This window comes from Alternaria triticimaculans (genome assembly GCF_023758025.1).
Source record: "Alternaria triticimaculans strain BMP 0046 chromosome Unknown scaffold_29, whole genome shotgun sequence".
In the NCBI taxonomy this organism is placed as follows: domain Eukaryota; kingdom Fungi; phylum Ascomycota; class Dothideomycetes; order Pleosporales; family Pleosporaceae; genus Alternaria; species Alternaria triticimaculans.
The window spans coordinates 85,501-98,826 of NW_026055986.1; the positions used below are offsets into that span (position 1 = coordinate 85,501).

Consider the following 13,326-nt stretch of genomic DNA (forward strand, 5'->3'; position numbering starts at 1 on the left):
AGCCGAAGTCGCGATTGCGATGGAGGTTCTTCAATGGTCCCGAAATGGCGTTATCGACGTCGATTGCATGATGCGGGATTCTGAAAAGACAGAATGCGAAGAAGCTATGGAATCGGTGACTGCACGCCGATAGCGCATCGTTTAGCGCGCCCCACTTATCTGCGCCCAAGCTCCGGTTCTCTGGAGGCTCTGTCCCCACCAGCTGCAGGCTTCACATGCTAAACGCCTCGCCAGAATGTCTTACCTACATTTGCACCCTCTACTTGGACCAGACTATTCATGTTCCGTATTTCGCACAGCTCCTTTCCACGACCGTGGTATTCCTCTGGGGCTATTTCGGCAGCCGTCGCGCTAGTATGACCGCCGCATCGAACCCCGTATCCACGAGCCCACCTATGTGGAGAACACGACTCATTACTCCAACAACTGCACTCTCCTACTTTACAAGACAGAGCTGTCGTCTCGGACGTTCTATCAGACAATATATACGACATTTTTGTCTTAGTCATCATCAATCAACACCAAAACCCGCCTGCTTAGCTCAGTGGTAGAGCGCGTCACTAGTAATGACGAGGTCGCCAGTAAGTACACCCATTCGAGTCGCATCGAGGACAGGGCGCTGACGTGCCGTGAAGGTTCAATTCTGGTAGCAGGCACATCTCTTACCGTCGTCGTTGACGCGGTGGCATCCTTTTTGCTCGCGTCGATGTAGTTGTGGAGGAAAGTTGAACTTATAGGCGCAGGCCATCCTGCGAAAGTTCAACTTTGGTAGCAGCATTTCTTTTTGTTAACGAGGTGCTAACAGTGCGCCAGAGACGAACGTGCAGTTCATGCTCGCAGCAGAGCGTTTCTCTATTCTGTCTTTCCAGGGGTAACATCGGGTACCATGCCCGTCACATATGTTTTTTGGGGGCCTACCACTGGAGGACTGGCCCCCATTGCCACGACTGTGGAAAGAGATGGAGACTTTGGCCTGCTCATTATAGTACATGACATTATTTGGCAACGGTTCGCAGAAATCACTCCGCTTGAAGGCGGCAATTCAATGGATTATTTTGCACGATCATACAATGCTTCCAGCTGGAAACCACGGCTAAACGATGCGCAATAATGTATATCCAAAACACATCTGACGATGACCATGGAATCCACGATAAACACAGAAAACGGGCATGCCGTGCCCTCAACAGCCGATGTTGCGCACCACAGATCTTTCCTTATTGTTAATGCCACATCTCACAATTTCCACTGCGTATTACTTTTGCCACTGCACTCCTTCGCCCTGTGGCTCCAGAGACGCCTCGGCACGGTGCGAAGAGCACGCGACCTGAGATAATCGTCGCAAACATACAACCGCCTAGCGCAGGCATGCTGTCATCGACCGGGCTCTGCCGTGTTGTTATGCAGCTTTGATGAGCAGCGAAATTGCGACTCGACGGGTACCGGCCGAGGAAAGCAACCTCCATGCACGAGGCACCCAGGCTTGCATCTGCCATCTGCAGGTAATTACCGGATGTGCAGGATATTCCTTGGGTCGCTATATCGCTGCTCTTTCGATCTGCTTACGCTGACTGGGCGCGTCGATGAGCTATATTGGATGGAGCGGTCGTACGCCGCGAGAGCACATGCGAACAATGCGCATCGGCCACCACACAATAACTATGATGACATCTAGCTCCCCAAGCCCATGTCGCCATATCAAACGCGCCGATAGTCACCCTCGATAAGGGGGAGTGCACCGCCATCTGCGAACCAACGCGAGGCTGAGGCAGAAAATAGCTCGAGCGCCTAACGCCCCCAGGAAATTAGATGGGAGGCCCAATCACCATTCACGGGTACCTGGACCTAACCTCAGGCTAACGCGCATCACGGCAAGATGTACGGCTGCACGGTTCAGCTCTCACGGCTCGGCCTTGCCAGGCACGCGGGCGTTTCGAGCTTGGTTGGCGCTCTGCCGTTTGTTTCCTGGTCTCTGCCGCGTCCTGCGCCGACGCTCCTTCACCTCCACGCCGCCTCTCTAATTCCTCTCACGACATCACGTACTCCTGCGGCCAGGTTGTCGTCTTGTCCTTCTTTCATCAAGCGCTACCTGTCGCACTTCACTCTTTACCACATAACCATAGTTACACTCTTTTATGTCTAGTGCCTAGTTCACCCAATACACGACATCCACCCCCGTGCGCCTACCAAACACCACATTCCTTACAACGAGCCGACTTCGATCGAGAAATCCCAGACTGTGCGACTACGTAATCACGCACCAAACGGAACCTCGAACGCAATAGCTGGTTCCAGGAGAGTTGACGGCGGAGTTCTCCCGAGAACCATAAACATCATAAAACATAATCTATCAATCCCCCAACCGACCTTTTGATACGCCACAATGCACGCCATGGCGCACCAACACGCCGGAGCGCATCTTGTGCGACGGCAACGCGACGACGGCCCCGTCGAAATTGTCACGGCGGTCGTCGCCGTGACTGTAGGAGAGGATGGACAACCAGAGCCGACTAAGAATCCAGGAATCGCTCTGCCCGCGCCTGCTACACGCGCTCGCGAGACGACTACTGAGGAAGAGGACGAGCCGGAGGAGACTGCCAAGCCCGAAAAGCCAACCACAACCGCCAGGAAGCCTTCATCTACCCAGGACGACGATGATCTAATCGTGGAGGAGACCTCAACTGCGAAGAGCCCGCTCAAGCCTGCGTCCACCCTCATGGTAGCAACCAAGTCCCCAACGCCCAGCCCCGCCTCGTCGATCGCAGGTCTCGCATCTGCCACAGCCGCGACCATTTCGGCTACCGCATCCTCTTCTTCAGCCGCCGCAGCAGACTCTGAGGAAGGCATGTCCACCGGTGCGAAGGCAGGTCTTGCCCTGGGTATACTTCTGGTCTTGTGTGCCATTCTCACTGGCATCTTGCTCCTGTACCGTCGCAAGAAGAAGCAAATGGCCGCCGCAGCTGCTCAGAACGAGAAGACTGAGATGTACAACGCACCCGCACCGCCGCCTCCTCAAATCATCGCTGGCGCTGCTCCGGCAGGCAGCATCCGTTCTGCTCGTACCGCCTCAACTGCCCCCCGCCTCAGCCTGCGACCAGTCACCCAGTTCGACCCAGCATTCAACGAACAGCGAAAGAGTGGAGGAAACTTGCTCAATGTCGCTGCTGCCGCCGGTGGTGCTGCTGCTCAATCCCAGAACCGCAATCTCTCGCCTTCAGCATCTGCTGACCGTCCTACCAGCGCCTGGGAGCGACGTGGTGCCGCCAACGCTCCCGCTGCCGACCCATTTAAGGATCCTGAGGCGCAATCTGGTCCTCCCTCAGCGAACCCCTTCGGCAACAACGCTGCGGTCGATACTCAGCAAGCCTCCATCCCCGACTCGCCTCCCAATGCTTCTCCCATGGCCTCCGCAATGCACTCTTCAAAGCCCAGCTCTGACTTTGCCAACCCAGCTCCGGCTATCGCCACTGCTGATTCTAATGCTATTGCCATGTCTACGATCCCTCCTCCTACCTCTGAGCTTCCTCTCCCGCCAACTGTCGCCGCCAACAACGGAAGTGTTCCCCCGAGCCCGGCCTGGACTGAAGACATTCCTGCGTCCCCTGGCCCAGCTCCTGCTGGTCCTCTTCCTGTTGCTGGCGCTATGGCTGGTGGTCGTCCCCAGAGCCCTGCCATGGGTCCTGGTCCTAACAACGTCCACCGTGTTCAACTTGACTTCAAGCCTTCCATGCAAGATGAACTCGATCTCCACGCTGGTCAGCTGGTTCGCATGCTCCACGAGTACGATGATGGATGGGTAAGTTTGACTTTTTTTCCATAACTTGACGAGATGACTAATTATTTCTAGGCTCTCTGCATTCGTATGGACCGCTCGCAGCAAGGTGTCGTCCCCCGCACATGTCTCTCCAAGCACCCTGTCAAGCCCCGTAACGGCCCTCCTCGCAACGGTCCCCCACCACCAGGTAACATGCGCGGTCCACCCATCCGCCCAGCCATGGGTCCGGGCGGTCCTCAACAGCGTCCTCAATCACCTGGCATGAACTCTCCCAACATGCCCCAAGGCAGCCCCGGTCCCCGTCAAATGTCCCCTCGCCAGATGTCGCCCCAGCAGATGCCATCCCCGCAAATGCAACAAGGCCCACGCATGCGATCCAACAGCAACGCTCCTCAACAAGGACCTCCCCGCGGCCGCTCCAACAGCAACGCGCCCTACGCCGGCCCACCCCGCTCCATGTCCCCCGGTCCCTACGGCGGCGGACCCCAGATGGCACCCCCACCCCAAATGGGCGGGCGTCCACGATCCAACTCCGCGAGCCAGGCCGGCAACCCACGACGAGGTCCAGCACCCGGTCCCAGTCCCATGAACCCCAATGCCATTACCCCCAATGGACCCGTTCCCATCCCCGCCCGGAAGCCGGTCCCTGGTATGGCTATGTAAACAAGAACGTTTGATTCTAGACTGGTGCTTTTATGAGGAACGTTTGAGCGGTTTCTTGATCTTCGTTTTTTCGCTATTTCCTTTTGTGAACCCTTTCCAACTAGCGGTACGCGGTTCCTTGTGAATTCGTTGTTTACCCTGTTCCCTTCGCTTGGCTTCGATTCTTTGTAGTGGCTCCTTTCCACTGCACATCCGCATATCGTAGAAGGTGTGCTGGTGCGCAGTATAAGGCCAGTCCCTACTAGACCTCTTTGCTTTTCGATGCTTATACCCCCTGTAGCCTCGCATCAACCGTTCCCAATCTCACTTATCGAGGCTGGTACCCGGGGCAGGCGAGGCGAGATACTTTAGTCGATAATGTCTTGAGGATATTTTTTATATGGAAGTGGAATGTTACCTGTCCGCTGGGAAGGTTTCGGATGGGCTGGTTTGAGCCATGGCATATGCCTTCTTTCCATTTGCCTCTTGAGCGCCTGGTGCAATATGAGTTTACTCTACTGCTGCAAGTGCCGGGTCGCTGAGGGTAGGGAGAGGTATGGGATTCTTTGAGAATGAATATTTGGATAGGGAATGAAATGAGTATATAAAATGCTGCTTTGACTATTTCTCGCCTTGGTTCATGACGTTCCATCCATCGTGTGGAAGATGGATATAGAGACATATCCTCATCCTTCATCACTTGTCGATTTCGCACCCTTTCCATTTGAATATGCTATGGGACATTTTAATCGGTCACCTAGACATTCGGTCGTTTCCGCTTCCTTCGAGGCCTTTCTCACGAGGCAGATACTGGCCTAGCACACTCCTTTGCCCACCAATCACCACCAGAACGTTCTTCGTAGCTCTGATAGTCGACACGCCCTCTGCACATTGCGAACCCGATCTGAAGTTAGCTTCTCATTCCCTGTTGACCTGTCCGATTGGAAAGCGCTCTTATCACCGCAAAAGAGAACAGAACCCATCAAATCACTGTGTGGAAGAGAATAGGGCGACTTTCAAGTGTGGATCTCTCCCGTCATTCGCCTATTTGGCAGATGTGCTTGATCATGTTCCAAGACAACCCATCTCTCTTGTTGATAAAAAGAAGAGAACGCGCTTACGACCTAGACTCCCTAGTCTAGGTTCGGGCTGATTATTGAAGTTCTACTTAGTAGACGGAATGATTACGACAACTTTGAGGTAGTTCATCGAAGTGCTGTCGAGTGTGTCGATAAGATACTTAGTCATGATATTAACATCCTCGCTCTCGCCCTCGCCGCCAAGTACTATGTCCTGGTGGCGTTTATATTCATTGGGTTATCATGAAGTTTTCGTGCCACACGAATGGCTGAATGGCTCGCTTAGTAGAGCTGATGCATGTCTACCCAAGACGACAACAGGCTTGAGCTTACCAGCCAATAGTTCCTGCGTATTCCTGCCACAGCCGAATCCATGGATTCGATGGACGAATACGCGCAACGTACCACACGCCACCTCCTCCTAGCGGATGTTTCCGTCTGTTTGCACAAAGGTCCACATACCGTGCTTGCATAGCTTTGGCGACTGCTATTCAGACACTCTATCTTGTATTTGACCACGAATTGTAGCATCATCCACTAAGCCATTGTTTCTTCCTGTTCTTTTTGTTCCAGTCCTGCCTGTGGCTCTAGACATACACTTTGGCAGTTTCTGATCGTCTACGTTCTTGTTGCGCGCCGTACATGTTCCCGGCATAGACGAACCTGCCCTACCCCAGCCACGATCCGTGTCTCTACGACTTGACAGGTCGCATAGCTACAAATAGTAAGTCTCCAATCATCCTCCTTGAGTGTTTGTTGGAGAAAGTGCTGGGGGATTCAGCTCGTAGAATATTTAAAATATACTGACCTCTATTAGTGACACATTCCACTACTACCGCTGGAGAAGATCAAGTATGGTCCAAAGAAGCCATATTTGCCTTGGTCACATTATTCGTCATGGTGCTACTGTCTGGTATGGGCCTAGTTTTCAGAAAACGAATGAGAACGTCAAGCCTTTGGATGCGGTTCACATGGCGGAGGATGGGCGTAGATGGTATGCGGAAAGCCAACCCTGAATTATTCTTAAAGGCTAACACTGGGTAGACGAAGAGCTCGCAACGATCCGTGGCAGATCCACATCTTCCGGCTGGGTTGGCATCGCGGAAGTTCGGCGATATCAGCAGGATACATACACATCGACCCTTCGAACGAGGCGCGGACCAAGGCTATCGCGGGTGTCGAGCCGGGTGAACGACAGACGTGGATGATGACGGAGAACATGTAGCCTGGCCAATATCAGAAGCTTAGCAGTGGCAGACTGTACGGTATATTTTCTGGGCTTGAGCTTTTCAATTCCGTCGCATTTAGTTGGGGTGCGGTGAAGCGCGGGCCAGTGATGATCGATTTTCCTTCTTTATAGACATTTCGAAACGTTAGTTGTGATGTGCGTAATTTACGAATGAATCTGTTACTATAAGTCGCACATCCTACCTTCCTGTATGTGAGACCCTCACCTTGCTGCTGTATAGCACGGGATGCCAGCGAGGCTGAAGAACTTGTTGTGCCGCTTCTCGAGCCTTATAGGCCAGCATGTTCAGTCAAGTTCCATTTTCAGCAGTGAGAGGCCATTCAGATTTGTGGTAAGGTTTGGATGAGAAATGCAGTATGCGAGCGAAGATTTGGTGGCCTGGTGCGATCGCGTTGAGGATGGACATCAGCATGCAGGTGGAGGAAGTTGGGGAGAAGGGTGGGGTCGTTTTAGCGCGCTTGGGGCCGTGCGTTCTGGCTAACCCGATGACGCAGGACAAGTCTTTGCCAACTGCATCACCTCATATCAGTAGCAGACTGAATAGGTACACTGCCGGCTGCATTAGCATCAAAAGTGAAGGCTGGTAAAAAAAAAGATTGTTGCATGGTAGATTCCCAGGAGGTAGACGTTCAAGCTTGCTAACTCCAGCTACATGCGCTCTACGACAACAAACAGCTGCACTCCAAGATCCTACTCGACAAGACCCTGCTTCGACTTCTTGGCTTTCTTACTCTTCTTCTTCTTTCCTTGAGTTGCAAGAGCTTCCAACTCTTCCAAATCGGCCACTGCTCTGTCGGGCGTAGCTTCTACTTGTGCAGCATCATCAGTCTTCATCTCTCCATCGACAGATGTTACCGACGGCTTCTCGACCTGCATCACCGAGTCCGAACGTACATGGACTGGTACTTTCGGCATAGGGACACTAGCTTCCACTGGCTCAGGCTTCCTGTTGCCCATCTGCTGGTACGTTTTTGAGGACTTGAAGTCCAGCTCGTCCGTGAAGGGCTCGAGCGTTGCTGGCTTCTCGACGGGTTGTGCTTCTTCAAGCTTCGGTGCGATTTCTTCAGTTGGCTTTGAAACGATTGCTTCGTTTGCAACTGGTGCTTCATCAACGACATCCTTTGGAGAAGACGCTGACACCGACTTCGCTGCGGTCTCTTCTACGTCTTCCTCCTTGGGTGACGCAATTGTAGGAATAGCGACTTCACCACCGGCCGGCTCATGCAGCTCCGGCACGAGCTCAGCTGTTGGAGTGGAAGCTTCTTCGTTACTGACAACTGGCGTCGCAGGCGCTCGAGCGTAGTTACTCATCACAGTCTTCCAGACGAGTTGCAGGAGCCTGCTATTACCCTCCACCGTCGTAATGAAGTCCGGCTTGCGGAACGGCTCTGGATCGTCCGCCATGGCATCGTTGAGCGACTGTTCAACATAGCCCGGATACCACAGATCATCTTCTGGTAGCAAAGGGAATGCATGGTCTCTCGCGACGGTGAGGATATCGAAAATGCTCATCTCTTCGTCGAGAGACTTCAGCTTGTTCTGCGCAAGCTCAGCAAGACCGGGTAGCTTGTAGCGAGCGGCAGCGCAGTATACACCGGCGCCGAGCTTGTAGACTTCGGGTATGACTTTGTCCGACGATGCCAGTGTATTGAGACTCTGGTATTTGCCGGTATATAAGTAGTGTACCAGAGTGTGTGCTGTGTTTAGATCCAGTTCCGGGAGAAGTACGGATTGCTTGACGAAGGCCAGTGGATAGGACTTTGCGGCAAGGACTTCGCTACGGCTCAAGACACTGTCGTGGACGAGGAAGCGGGTCGCTTCTGGCCCAACTTCCAGTGATACCATCTGCGTGGTTGCATAGGGGCTGCACGATACTATCAGCGCCATACTGAGACTCGGTGGTGATATGTAACTTACGAGACTTCTTCAGGACTGACTGCTAAGTCTCCGGTGCCATACGCGTACCCACCCAAACCGCCATTGTCATGCGACACGTCCAGGGTAGAGTTATCGCTAACAGACATATTGTGCTAACACCAAAGGACGCCTGCTTATACCCGCCAGATTTCAGACCAAGCACCTCCCTTTAACCCATCACGACAACTCCCTCCAAAATGAGGCTCAAAACACATGCGCTGTCACATATTACAAGACGCGGGGTCTATATGCACTCATGAGTTGTCAGTTCGATGGCATTCTCAGCCTTGTGGCTTCGGTGATCCCGTTGGTCAGCCTGATCGTCCTTCACTGCACCCCGCGAATGATGCGTCCAATAGACCAAGACGGATCGATGAGCTGAGCAAAACCGGTGAGATGGGGCGTAGATTTATCTGTAATTATCTTTGGGTGATGCGCTCAGACCCGATGGCTGGATGGGCGCGCTATCGCTGGTAGCCTGCGATCTAGACTGTTCGTCGGTGGCCGCGGATCTAAATGTTCCTCGTGGACCGGGAACTCGTCTGCTAACAACATCGTAATCTGAGCGGGGGACTATGCGGGTGTCGAGATAGAGGACACAACTGAGGACGAAAGGTGGAGGTGGAGGTCTGATTATCCTTCCTGAAAGATCGACTCATTGGAAGGAACAAAATGTCGACCCTTGCGAGGTTGTAGTCAGCCGCCACATCTCACCTTCACTACGTGTGAAACGCGGGGAAAAAAAGAAGATGTCCTGGCGAGGACTAAGAAGGATATTGAGGTACGGAAGGCATAACTATGAACGATAATCGAGATCTAGACATCGCATGTCGCGTTCTATATGTGATTGACGAAACGGAGGGTGAATTGAGTCCGCGGATAGGAATGAGTCAACACCTCTAATTGCAGCGGCCGAGCGTGGATGTTCGAAGGTTTTGTGTTCTACGGGAGACAATTGCCGTCGTACATGATGCAATCGCAGTCCGCGGACGGACCCTGAGGACGCACAGTAGGAACGCACGGCGTGCCACTTTGCCTAGGCTGGCTTAGCGCGACTGTGCCTCAGCCTCCGCCCACAAGTGCACCAACCGCTACCGTACTTAGTTAAGTACGGCTGAACATCATTTGCAATGCCAACCTCAGCTTCCTCAAACTCAGCCGCGTCTGGCATTGATCCACAGAATCAAGCTGCAATGTCGGAAATATACACAGTTCAAACCACGAACTCGACGTCATCAAGTCACACAAATACGCTGGGTCTCTCATCAAGTTTTACTTTCTGGATACTCAGCATCGTCAGTGCCTACTGGCTTCTCGTTCGCACTCTCCGGTATAGGCGTCGTGATGGCCTCACTCACCGCTTGAATGTAAAAGCAATACTATCAACACTTCCACTTCCGCAAGGCTGACAGACAACCCAGTACCCCGACCGTTCTTCATGGAGTCGTATGACTGTTAAAGATGCGCATTCAGTACATGTTTCTCTTACAGAACTCGAATTCCCGATCGTGTTCCACACATCCACATTCTTCGCCCTCTTCAAAACCTATGGCATCCCCAGTATCTCGAAGCTGCTTGTCGCAACAGGACAACTGTCCTGCCCGGACACAGCATCAAAACGAGCTGCTGATACCGCTACTATCATGACCGAGGCTATCATCAACAAACCTGATTCCGAACGCGCCATCTGTGGCATAGCGCGTATGAACTACCTTCATAGTCGGTATATCAAAGCCGGGAAGATATCGAACGACGATATGTTGTATACGCTCAGTCTCTTCGTTCTTGAACCTATCAGGTGGACTGCCAGGTACGAGTGGCGAACTGTAACGGACTTCGAGAGATGCGCTATGGGTGTTTACTGGAAGGATATGGGCGAGGCGATGAAGATATCATACGACACCCTACCTTCAGCGAGTCACGGATGGCGTGACGGATTCCATTGGCTTGAAGAGGTAGAAGCGTGGAGTCTGGCATATGAGGCTCAAAATATGGTGCCTGCTGATACGAACGCAACACTTGGTCGTGGTACTTTCGATGTCGCCTTGTTCAACGTGCCTTCCGCTCTCAAGCCTTTCAGCTTTACGGTGGCGCATATGTTACTCGAGCCGCGCTTGCGGAAAGCGATGAAGTGAGTGAAAGCCGAAATCATTACTTGATTAACCCACGATACTGACCATCTCCAAGCATACCGCAACCCCCTGCCGTCTACTACCAATTTCTAGAAACATTGGTCGAGATTCGCAAGTTCTTGCTCCGAAACTTCTTCCTCCCGCGTCCGTACTTCCTACGCCCGGATTGGTTCACAGAAATCGACGAGCGCACTGGCCGCGCCCATGCTGGTCAATACATTGACAGGCCGTGGTACATCAAGCCGTCGTTCATGAAGAGGTGGGGTCCAAACGCTTTGCTACTGCGACTTGTTGGGGGTGTCGTCCCAGGCGACAAACGATATCATCCAGGAGGATATCGAATCCATGAGCTTGGTCCTTCAGAGCTTGTGGGGAAGGGCGAAGCTGAGATGCGGACTACGCGGAACGAGTTGAGAGCGAAAAGGGTGGGGTGTGTCTTCTCTCGCTAATGGACCATATCTACGAGAGACATGAATGTATCATGGGATGGATGGAGGAGGTAAAGGCGGGAGATTTTAGAAAACAAAGAGAGGTGGAGGGGACCACATCGGAATGGTTCCGCACCCGCATCCAATGGCGGAACCCCGCGTCCACCCCGCGGTGATACATATGGAGCAGTTGCTCTCCGCTACGTATAGCATCATCTCACTTTACTATCGTCTTCTCATACTCTCAAGAACTCACAATGGCGACCACGAAAGTCGCACTCATCACTGCCAGCTCAGCAGGTCTGGGCGCGCAGATAGCACGCGTATTCGCACCAGACTTCCGTGTAGTATGTATACAAACCTACCTACCGTCACATGTCCAGCATGTACAGCAACCAAGAACGGCAACTAACATACCCAGGTAATAAACTACTCCTCAAACTCCGACCGAGCCAACACCCTCATGAAAGAGCTCGCCTCCATACCAGGCCCATCTTCTGATTCCAACCCACGCTTCCACCTCATCCAAGCCGACATGTCCTCCAAGCCCTCCGTCCAAAACCTCGTCCAAGAAACCATCTCAACAATGGGCCGCCTCGACGTCGTCGTCTCAAACGCCGGCTGGACGCGCATGACGACCTTCACGGACATCGAACAGCAGATAAACGACGAAGACTGGGACAAGTGCTTCACCATGAACGTAAAAACACACATGTGGCTCGCCTACGCCGCGAAAGACGCCTTAGCCTCCACCGAAGGCACTTTCATCTCCACAGCGAGCGTAGCGGGAGTCAAGCCCAGTGGGAGCAGCGTGCCGTATGCTGTTACGAAAGCGGCGCAGATACATCTTGCGAAGAGCTTGGCTGTTATTCTTGCGCCCAGGATTAGGGTCAATAGTATTAGTCCTGGTATGTTGCTTACGGAGTGGGGACTCAAGTTTCCGGAGAAGAAGAGGGAGGCGGCGATACAGAATACCAAGTTGAAGAGGTTGGCGACGGTGGAGGATTGTGCGGAGCAGGTTAGGGTGTTGGCGCTTAGTAGGAGTATTACGGGGCAGAATATTTCGATTGATGGGGGGTCTTCTGTGTAGGGGAGGGTGTGTTTAGTTGGGCAGGGTTGGACTGGGCATGTTAAAGTGCAGAAAGTACTTTGTGCTGAGAAGTACCGAAGAGTCTATTGTGACTGAGGGGAATGTCTTGTTCGTAGAGGAACATGCGTTCTCGGGGTTATAGACGCTTACAGTTTCAGGCTTGGGATTGTCAATTCCGGCGGTATTGTAAGCTGACCGCATAGAGCTTCACTAGGAAAACTATATGCATGGCCGGTTGGAACAACGACTTTCTATTCTTGACGTTTCTCATCTCTGCAATGTTCCACGGAAACGGCGTCGCACAGAGCGGTGGAATAATCGTGAGCCTCGCATGTAGCATGTGTTACGTCGACACTCATTCGACTTGTGTGCGACGTATACGTTGTGCACTGTGTATATCTTCGGCGTGTTTGCTGTCGCTAGTCTGACGGATGAGGGTTGAGCGACCGCAAGCTTACTTCCGTTGCACAAGTTCATGAAGGACGCTGAACAGGGCGTGAGGTGTGCTCTGAAGCCAGTTTTGAACGATGTAAGATTTGCGACTGTTCCCAGCCACGCTCAGGTACCGAGCAAATCGACCGATCCGTGTATCTCGAATGAACTAATTGTGACAGCATCGGTGGCGCACTCGCAGCGCCGTCTGCCACAGGTCGCCGTCTCTAGTCGAACTCCCGTCCCGCCAACAGTATTGCCCAGCATGGTAGTGAAGAGGCACACGTCAATGAAGGAACAGAAAGAGTAGCCAAGCTGACTCGCTCTTACACCAAGCAGGACATCCACTATAGAGTCAGCAAGACAAGCCCGTCGGAGAATTGATAGGGCGCGATGCACCAATGATCCGCTCCCAGGTTACTCCAAACGCGTAGTCAGGGCTCCGGCTTCGGAGCGCAGCCATTGGGCCGGCGGATTTTCGCATCCTACGAAACGTGCTTGAATTGCACAACATGCGATACGTCGAGATAAACAAGTACAATCCCACCCGTCAATAAAGATGGCGCGGAATGCCAATCAAGG

General features: G+C 52.9%; 3 protein-coding genes and 1 non-coding gene across 4 annotated transcripts; 3 read left to right on the plus strand and 1 right to left on the minus strand.

Moving 5' to 3' along the window:
* Positions 1–530: 530 nt before the first annotated feature.
* Positions 531–656, plus strand: J4E78_010268. The gene has a single exon. It is a non-coding gene; the product is annotated as a tRNA-Thr (tRNA).
* Positions 657–2,383: 1,727 nt separating this feature from the next.
* Positions 2,384–4,438, plus strand: J4E78_010269 (uncharacterized protein; the record flags this gene model as incomplete). Its single annotated transcript, XM_049370847.1, has 2 exons — positions 2,384–3,796; positions 3,848–4,438. The coding sequence occupies 2 exons, from the start codon at positions 2,384–2,386 to the stop codon at positions 4,436–4,438; spliced, it is 2,004 nt and encodes a 667-aa protein (XP_049217432.1).
* A 2,997-nt stretch (positions 4,439–7,435) lies between these two features.
* On the minus strand, positions 7,436–8,632 carry J4E78_010270 (uncharacterized protein; the record flags this gene model as incomplete). Its single annotated transcript, XM_049370848.1, has 1 exon — positions 7,436–8,632. One exon carries the CDS (start codon positions 8,630–8,632, stop codon positions 7,436–7,438), a length of 1,197 nt encoding a protein of 398 aa, XP_049217433.1.
* A 1,223-nt stretch (positions 8,633–9,855) lies between these two features.
* Positions 9,856–12,312, plus strand: J4E78_010271 (uncharacterized protein; the record flags this gene model as incomplete). The annotated part of the gene is made up of 5 exons (XM_049370849.1): positions 9,856–10,029; positions 10,084–10,793; positions 10,850–11,224; positions 11,515–11,569; positions 11,644–12,312. 5 exons carry the CDS (start codon positions 9,856–9,858, stop codon positions 12,310–12,312), a joined length of 1,983 nt encoding a protein of 660 aa, XP_049217434.1.
* Positions 12,313–13,326: the final 1,014 nt, after the last annotated feature.